This window comes from Quercus robur, chromosome 8 (assembly GCF_932294415.1).
Source record: "Quercus robur chromosome 8, dhQueRobu3.1, whole genome shotgun sequence".
Taxonomy (NCBI): domain Eukaryota; kingdom Viridiplantae; phylum Streptophyta; class Magnoliopsida; order Fagales; family Fagaceae; genus Quercus; species Quercus robur.
This window is the reverse complement of record NC_065541.1, coordinates 31,392,946-31,402,918: the sequence shown is the minus strand read 5'-3', so window position 1 is coordinate 31,402,918 and position 9,973 is coordinate 31,392,946. Positions and strand designations below refer to the sequence as shown.

The window sequence follows — 9,973 nt, the reverse complement described above, 5'->3', positions numbered from 1 at the left end:
CTCTTCTCTCAAGTTAAGAAATATAATTTTCCACGTCAGAACAATATTTAAAAAATAAAAAATAAATAAAAATTATAACTCCTCAAAACCCTAGCAACTTTACCCCTCTCTCAAGTTAAGAAATATAAAGTTACGGTTTCTGCAAACTCTCTCTCTCTCCAGACGTAGGAAGCCCTAAAGCATTCAAGATCTACAATGCACGGTATAGATTTTAGCTTATAAAGTTCAGCTTTTGTAAGGTTAGTTTGTTTATATATTTAGTCCTTACGTTTAGGTTTAGGTTTAGGTTTAGGTTTTAAGAGATTTATATATTACTACTATGTGACTAAATTTCCGGTGACATCAGTTTTATGTTTTTAACCAAATACATCAAGAAAGCAAGAGAAGGCGCATAAATATTTAGTCCTTACATTTAGGTTTAGGTTTAGGTTTTAAGATATTTATATATTACTACTATGTGGCTGAATTTCCCGTGATATCAGTTTTATGTTTTTTTTTTTTAATTTGTTTTATGTAAGGTTAGTTTGTTTACATCAGTTCTTTATCTCAAAGATAAGGCTTTTATTTCTACCGCAAGAACTATTTAGGTATGTATCCCTTGCAAGCACACATGAACTTAAATTGTCTTTTAATATATGCATGCTTTATTATTTTCTAATAATTTTCTCGTGCATCGCACGGGTTAGCGACTAGTTATTTATAGATATGTTCAATAAATTTAAGAGGATAGGTTTTTCTTTTTTTTAAAAATTGTCTTAATTAATTAATTAAAGTTATCCATGTATTTACTTACATATTTATATGGAGAATGATATTGAATACATGAATAGAAACAATCTTTATTTTCTATAATAAAAATAAAAATAAAAATAAAATTTTTACTACAAATTTTTGTTATATCATTGAAAAATATATATATTAATGAATTTTTACTATAAAATTTCAAATTAATATAAAATATGCTAAAATGTCCAATTATTAATATATATATATATATATATATATATTATAATAATGATTGGTAATTTTAAAAAAATTTCACTATATATACATATCACATATGTGTAAGGTGTAAGGACTGGATTTATACCCTCAGGCCAATGGAAATGGATGATGGCTCAACAAGCCCAAAACATTATATTTGTTAGAAGATGGATTTCATAGGTAAAAAACTCTGTAAATTATGTCTAGGTCACAATGGATTGGATTCATGCTAAAAAGGTAAGAAAATACAATTTGAAAGGAGTAACTCTCCTCGGTCAAGTCCGAGGATGAGAAGTTCTTATATTTATTCAAGTTTATCCAAAGTACAAGGAGTTCTTTCTTTTTCTCTCACATTCCATCTCCCATTTTTCATGGAGGTCATCCCCTTATATAGTCTTCTTCTTTTCGATCCCAACCTTCTACTTGTTGATTATGCAGATGATCTTCTAGATGCTTGTCCCATCAGAACCCTTCTGTGAACTTTGTGTGTAGCACTAAGACTAAATATCACTGTTCAAACGTCATTTCCACATAAATGCGGCTAGTTAGTTAGGTACAGAACATTTAATGTGGTGGCAGCAGCCCTCTTCTCAGATATTTCTTAGTTTACTGTTGACTCATTTGTCTGAAACTTATCCTCAAAAGTATAGTTGCCTCTTACGGTACTCTCTAGGTGGCCGGGTGCCAACCTTCAACAATGCTCCCCGAGGAGGTTTGGCTCCTAGGGAGACACCACTTGTTTGTTGTTATTTGTCCTTGTCCTCGGCCCATTAACCCACATACTTATCTTACTGTTTGATCATCCTCGGTCTCCTTTATATCCTGGGGCATGGCCCATGGTCCAATACTCCTACTTAGTTCTTTTATCCTCACATAAGGTGTGGTCTCATGTCATCAACTTTGATGAGATACCATCCTATCGTAATTTATCTTATAGTTTAATGTGATATAAGTTGAATTTTTTTTTTTAAGTATTTTTTTAGTGCAAAAATTATTAGTAAATATAATAATTTTAATAAGCTCAACAAGCCAAGTATTAGTTATATTGCTCTTAATTTACTTAATTTATATCATTTATGATACAAGAAATAAATGGTATTTATGATATCTTTTTAGGGTAGTGTTCACAGGTGTCTGTTAAAAAACTACTTTATGTTAATGAAGTCAACTTTTTGTCAAATTTTTAACCAATTTTATAGGGTGTAGAGCCAATAAAGTCAACCCTTTGAGTTTTAATTGTCACTTCAATATTATTTTCATTCATTTCATCAATTTATAAAAAAATTTATTAGGTGGGCCCCATGATAAATTATTCTTAACGGACACCTTATAGTGCCCGTTAACATTTCCCATCTTTTTATAGCTATGATAAAATTTCAACTTATGATGTTTGCTCTATAATGATTACTCTTTATCATCAAACTAAAGGTACTGATTGATTTTTTTTTTTTTAAATGACGGATTTGAATCCCAAATATCTTATTTGACGATAACAAATTTTACTAATTCAGTTAACTGGAACCTATGAATTTTTCTCAAGTTATAATTGGCACTTGGCAGGTGTATATGAAAATTCTTTACAATGAGATTACCCAATTTATAGTATAATACACCTTTTATGGACTTGAGTTGAATGATTGGTTTGAATTTTATTATTATTATTATATTTTTTTTCTGTTTTGGGGGGGTGGGGGATTGGATCCAAATAAAAACATTTCAACTAGCACACAATAAAATCTAATTTATTAGTTTATATATATATATATAGAGAGAGAGAGAGCTTATTACAATTTTTTATTTATTAAAAAGGATAAGACTAGCTTCCATGACTTCGGAATGATTGTGCGTATGCCAACAGAGGGGCAGACTGCCTTGCCAAGAAAGCTTGTTCCTTGGTTAATGATGCTATTAATGATTTTGTTATTCTGAATGCTCCCCCTTCCCCTGATCTTGATGTAATTTTGAACTCTAATGTTCACGGTCTATACTCTCTAAGGCTCACAGCCAATACGTTGCCTTTTGTGACTAGTTAATCTAATATAATGCAGCCCATTGACCACCAAAAAAAAAAAAGAAAAAAAAGAAAAAGAAAAGAAGAATGATTGTGCGTATCATTAAGGGTGTTGGCATTATTAAAAGATTTTTTAGGATGAATTGCATTAAGTGCTTGTCATGTTTCACGAAATGACACTCTCTTAGTGGTTAAACCAAAAAATATTTGTTGGGATCATGATCAATTTTAATCTTATGGAGTGATATAAAAAATAAAAAATCACTATATATACTTATTCTTTATAAGTTGAATCTAATCACTATATATCTATCATGACTTCTGAGTAGATTTTTTTGTGTCTTTGTGTTAGAACTTTTTCCCTTGTGGTGTGTGTGTGCTTGTTTCTCAAAAAAAAAAAAAAACAATTACTATATATCCAAAAAGCACAAAAAACTACAAGCTTTATATATATATATATATATATATATATTTGTGTATAATAATTTTGTTTTATTTTCAAAGTTTTTTAGATATAAATATCATATAAAGTGTATAATTTTTTTTCCCAGAAATCACATATAATGTGCTTAATGATGTATAAGCGACGTTAATATAATATGAAACACTTTCTTTAACAATTTGTTAATAGCAAATCATTGGAAGTGTTATGGTTTGTATAAAACTATAAATGAGGCATATAAGTCCATGCTTGACTTTCCTGATAGAATATTTCATTTTTCAAAACACTCATCCTTAAGGTTTGTATAAATGACACTCCCTCCATTAGGACAAACTAATTTTTTTTTTTTAAATGTATATATATATATATATATATACATATATTTGCTAAGTAAATGTATATCTTGTTGGAAAATAACAATATAAGGGTGCATAAATTAATATGTTCCATTAATAAAAAGCTTTTTTGGGATGTTCCAAAATATTGTCCTGTTTCTAAAAATAAAAGTTCTTAGTTTACTAATGTTCCTATTATACCCCTGTAATGTAATAGATATTTCTATGGCATAACTATTCGGTTGTTTAGTTATGTTTTTATTACAATGAATAGTTATTCCTTATGAATAACTATTCTTCAAAATGAGAAATAACTAGTCGCTAACCCGCGCTATGCGCGGAAAGTTTTTACATAAATGTGAAATGTATATAACATATGCAAAATCATCTTGATTTATTTTTCTTCTTTTGTTGAATGCATTTTTCATTTGTAGTTTAAGATGTTACTTTAAGTCTAAAAATATTCCAATCAAATAATGGTGTCTTGTGCTAATCCATAATAAAATTAATTTTGCCAAATTCAACATTAGCTTCTATTTGGCAAATCCCAATCGTTGAGCAAAAGAAAATTGCCAAAATCCCATTTCTTAATTCCTTAACCTTCTTGAACTTCCACACTAACCAAGCAAAGAGGACAAAAATAGAAATCTGAAATTTAGGAGTATGGACCATCTAGCCAAATTAAGTGCAATTTTAAAAAATAATTGACTTAAATTTTGAATAACATCCCATCAACCAAACAAAGAAAAAAGAGTAGAGAAATAATATTATTATTTAAAAGAGTTGAAAGAAAGGCATGTGAAATTTGAGATCTCATTTTTTTTATATTAAAAAAAAAAAAAAGAAGAAGGAATGCATGAGACTCCAATCTAAATGGGGAAAAAATCAGGAATATAAAAATACATTCACTCCGCTAATTCAAAAACTTTCATCCAACCAAATCAAGACATCTATTCCTCAATTTTCATACACTGCCAAGTCTACCTTAGGCTTGAACTCAAAATGATTTAATTTGATTGAGTGTTTCATAGAATTAAATTTGTTTGTCTCAATATGCAGTAGCACTTAATTGATGCAACCTTAATGCAGCAGTAGCTCTTGAACAATGTAGTCCAGTATGAAATACTTGTTACCAAGTAATATTCCCTCTTGGCCTCCCCTGCTTGACGTTCTGTTCAACCTCTTCTGCAATCTTCTCCCTAATGAGCTTTTTGTGTGCCAACAACACCAAACCCTACAAAGAAAGCAAACATTTTTATACAAATCCAAGATATCAATACCTTAAAAAAATAAAAAAAATAAAAAATAAAACATATGGAGACCTTTTTTTGGATCTTAAATAACAAAATTTTAAAACACAACCCTAGGTCCATTCATTTACAATAAAAGTAGCAAAAGCTACAATGAACAATATGTCAAGCACAAATTATTCTCATACAGACACAAATCTTACGCTAACACGTCACTCTGCACATCCCCATCATATTTTTTGCAAGCCCCATACACAACCTCCTTCACTCTTCAGAGCATAAGGAAGCACCTCATCAAAGTACATAAACTAAGAAGGATGATATTGGTTGAAATGAAGTTGTTTAAAGAAATCTATTTTAAATTAAATCATTAAAATAATAACAAATGATTGAAAAAGATAATGACTTTGTAAAAAAAATTCAAACTCAAACTTTTTCACTCACCAGGGGCCATCAAATCATTACGTTTTGGCTTAGCGTGTAACGCTTTTACTGAGCACTATCTTTGTGAAAAACTCAAACCATGAGTTGGAGGTTGAGGCCGATCCGATAATAGCCTAAATAAACCGCTTTGGGAACCTGAAAACACCAAACAAATAAACAAAATCAATCATTATCAAAACAAATAAACAATCAAAAAGAGGTATCAATTTCATTCAAATGAATAAACAACCTTTTGAAATTACAGTAGATGAAGAAGAATAAGTCTAAATCAAAACCTTAATTAAAACAAAATCAAACCCAATCACATAATTCAAAACCAACTTATCAAAATACCAAAAACTAAATCCTTTTAAATCCCCAAATTTAAAATGGAATTTTACTTTTTAAGCCTTTGTATATTTGGATAAAGATTCAGTTTTTCAAACACGGAAAACTCATAGCTTGTCTAAAATTATCTTATGGGTAACATCTAATATAACAAAATCATTGTTATTAATTCCGTTCCGGTCGGAACGGACGGAATTTTTTGTGCCGGCATGAAGACCGGTACTGGAAACCCCCCCGTTCCACCTCGGGCCAGATTTCAGGGTGTTTCGGCCGTTCCGGCCAATTCCGGCCGGTACGAAAATTTCGGCCGGTACAGGATTCTGAGTTAAAAAAAAAAAAAGAAAAAAAAAAAGAAAAGGAAAACAGTAACGTCCAAACGACGCCGTTTTGGACTTTACTAAAAACCTAACTCAGACCCTTTTCTTTCATTCGTTCACTTTCACTTTCACTCTCAAATCCTCACTGCCGTCGTTCTCGTCCCACTGCCGTCGTGCTCACTGCCGTTGCTCTGCTCTCTCAATCACTCGACTCTCTTATACTCAGCTGTCTCTTACTCTCTCACAATCTCACTCTCTCGGATTGAACAGCCAAGGTATTCTTTCTCTACTCTCACTCTCTCGGATTCAAGCTTCAGTTTAGCTTCAGCCAAATCATTTTTTTTTTCTTATGATTTGCTTTGTGGTTAAGACTTAAGATTTAAGAAGTTACTAAAATATTAGATATGTGATTTGTTGGTTAAGATATGTGATTGAACAAATTGGGGATGAGAAATATTACTCTCACTCTCTCGGATTCAAGCTTCAATTCAGCCAAATCATTTTTTTTTTCTTATGATTTGTTTTGTGGTTAAGATTTAAGAACTTACTAAGATATTAGATATGTGATTTGTTTGTTAAGTTATGTGATTGAACAAATTGGGTAAACTGCATAAATTTTACTGTCACTCTCTCGGATTCAAGCTTTAGTCAAACCGTGTTTAGTTTTTTTCTTAACTTGATTTGTTTGTTCATTAACTACATATGTCTGTTCATGCATTTGATTGAATTTCATTTCATTTCATTGAACAGTAAATTATGGCTCATCATAGTTTAGGGGATCCCGCATGGGCTCATGCCCGTGCAGGTGCTTCCTCTGCTTCTGTGGCCTCTGCCCCTGCAAGATCAGATGATCCCGCTTGGGCTCATGCTCGTGCAGTGCCTAATGCAAAAAATAACACTATATGTTTACATTGTAATAAGTTGATTAAAGGGGGTGGTATTACTAGACTTAAGTATCATCTTGCTGGGATTAGGAGTCAAGTTGAACCATGTAAAAAGGCTTCATCTGATATTAGGTTTCAAATGAAACAAATGATTGAAGACTTGAAAAAATCTAAACAAACTAAAAAGAGGATTCAATTAGAAATTGGGAACCCATATGATATTGATGAGGAGGAGGAGGAGGAGGAGGAGGATGATGAGGTTAGGGTTGTTGAAAAGAGTCCCCCTCAAACATTAGGTAAACGAAAATCTAGGAGAAAGGATGTTGACAATGATGTGAGTCAAATAAGAGGAAAGAAGAAAATTAAGAGTTATTTTGCTCCTAGAACAACCCCCGGTGCTCAACCCTCTATAAGAAGTGTTTTGGCTACAAAAGCAATGATTGATAATGCAAAAATGAATGTGGCAAGATGGTGGTATCATTCTAATGTACCCTTTTATGCATCTCAGTCACCTTATTATCAACCTATGATTGATTCCATTGCTGCTATTGGGCCGGGATTTAAGGGGCCTTCTTTTTATGAGTTGAGGGGACCCCTTTTGAAAAATGCTGTCCATGAAGTTAATGATTTTTTGTTAGATATAAAAAATGATTGGAAAGTATATGGCTATTCACTGATGTTTGATGGGTGGACAAATAAAAAGCAACAACCAATAATGAATTTTTTGGTGTGTTGTCCAAGGGGAGCCATGTTCTTAAAATCTATTGACACTTCAGGCCTTACAAAGGATGCTGAAACTTTGTTTAATATATTTGATTCTGTTGTTCAAGAAATTGGTGTGGAATATATTGTGCAATTGATTACAGATAATGCTTCTGCCTATAAAAAAGCTGGAAAAAATTTACAGCAGAAGTATGGTACTTTGTTTTGGTCTCCTTGTGCAGCTCATTGCATAGACTTGATGTTGGAGAATATTGCTAATCCTAGGTGGTTCCCTCTTATTGATGAAGCAATTAAAAAGGCAAAAAAGATAACAAAGTTCATTTACAACCATGGAGTTGTTTTAGACTTGATGAGGCAAGACTTTACAAATGGAAGAGAGTTATGTCATCCTGCAATTACAAGGTTTGCCACTAATTTCTTAAGTCTACAAAGCTTGCTAAGGTTCAAAAAAGAGCTTAGACAAATGTTCACTTGTGATAAATGGCTTTCATGCCCCCATGCTAAGACTGCTGTTGGGAAGGAGATAAGTAAAATTGTTTTGGAAGATTATGCGTTTTGGTCTCAATGCAAGCACATAGTGAAAGTTAGTGAGCCTTTAGTTAGAGTACTTCATCTTGTTGATGGGGATGAGAAACCTGCTATGGGGTACTTGTATGAAGCAATGGACAAAGCAAAAGAGGAAATAAAAAGAAGGTTGAAGAACAAAGTTTCTTTGTATGGACATTATGTTAGAGTTATTGATACTAGATGGGACAAACAACTTCATAGTCCTCTGCATGCAGCAGGTTGCTTTCTTAACCCTGCAATATACTTTAGGCCTTCATTTAAAAGGCAAAATGAAGTTCAAAGAGGGTTGCTAAGCACTCTAATGAGGTTGGTTCCCGATCCTGACATTTAAGACAAAATAAGTTCACAACTTGATGAGTACAAAAAATCAATTGGTGACTTTGGCACATCACTAGCAATCCGCCAACGAGAGAGACTAAATCCAGGTAAACATTAATAATTTAATAGTATTTCCTTTCAATATGTCTATTTATCCTTTATAGTTATTATTGTAAGATTACATGAGCAATGCTTATTTTACATTTTTATTTGTTATTGTAGTTTCATGGTGGGAGCAATTTGGACTTGGAGCTCCAGACTTACAATCATTTGCCATTCGTGTGCTAAGTCAATGTTGTAGTGCAACTGGTTGTGAGAGAAATTGGAGCACATTTGAATATGTTCACTCAAAGAAGAGAAATAGATTGGAACATAAACAAGTAAATGATTTGGTCTTTGTCCATTATAATTTGAGGCTTCGAGAAAGGTAAATTTATAATCGTTACTCATATGTAAATGAAATGTACTTTCATATAATTATAATTTATAAAATGTTACTAATGTTTAATATTTTCATTGGTAGGAACATTCAAAGGAATAAGTATGCAATGGATCCTATAAGCTTGGATAACATTGACTTGATGGGAGATTGGGTGGCTGAAGAACCTACACTTCTTAATCCAGATGACATAAATTGGGATTGCCTTAATGAACCAGCAACTCTAGTGAATGTGGAAGAGGATGCTGAACTTGAAACTATTGATGTTGATGACGATGATGATGATGACAACAACAATGAACATGTCTCGACAAATCTTCCAATGGGTGCTAGTAGTTCTTGTGGGAGTTCTTTTGATGATGAATTTGATCCATTTTTCATGGATGATGAGGAGGAGTAGGAATATTATGTTAAATTAATCTTAAATGTTTTTATTGTGTGATGTTATATTGATGTTTAAGACTTAAGACTTAAGACTAAGTGTATGTTGAATTGATGTTATGTTGAATTGATGTTATGTTGATGTTTAAGACTTAAGAGTTAAGATTAAATGATTTGTATTATTTGATATTTAGTTATTTATTTATTAGAATTGACAATTTTATATTCTACAAGAATATATATAAATTATTTTTTAGGAACCCCGAAACACCCTGAAACGGTATGCCGAAATCGACCGGTACCGAAATATTCCGTTCCACTGGGCAAATCGAAACGGGCTCTGAAACGGTATTAATAACTTTGAACAAAATAGTAACTAATTGACATTGACACCCAAAAATTTATAATACATCATTTAGAACCTTATTCAAAAGTTTTGAATTAAAATAACACAATTTAAAGAGATTAGTAAACCAAAGTGCTCCACAGTTTCACTCCCACTAACAAATATAGATAACAGCACACATAAATATCTACATAGTTTCCAAAGG

The 9,973-nt window shown here is 31.9% G+C and overlaps 1 protein-coding gene across 1 annotated transcript; it reads left to right on the top strand.

Annotated features, from left to right (window-relative positions):
- The first annotated feature begins 6,866 nt into the window (after positions 1-6,866).
- Positions 6,867-9,441, top strand: LOC126696146 (uncharacterized). The gene is made up of 3 exons (XM_050392931.1): positions 6,867-8,502; positions 8,825-9,029; positions 9,126-9,441. The coding sequence occupies exons 1-3, from the start codon at positions 6,867-6,869 to the stop codon at positions 9,439-9,441; spliced, it is 2,157 nt and encodes a 718-aa protein (XP_050248888.1).
- Positions 9,442-9,973: the final 532 nt, after the last annotated feature.

Excerpts from the sequence above, each read along its gene's own strand:
- LOC126696146 (XM_050392931.1), top strand. The coding sequence starts at position 6,867 with ATGGCTCATCATAGTTTAGGGGATCCCGCATGGGCTCATGCCCGTGCA. Across the intron at positions 8,503-8,824 it reads TAGTCCTCTGCATGCAGCAG|TTTCATGGTGGGAGCAATTT; the intron begins GTTGCTTTCTTA and ends TTGTTATTGTAG. Across the intron at positions 9,030-9,125 it reads AATTTGAGGCTTCGAGAAAG|GAACATTCAAAGGAATAAGT; the intron begins GTAAATTTATAA and ends TTTCATTGGTAG.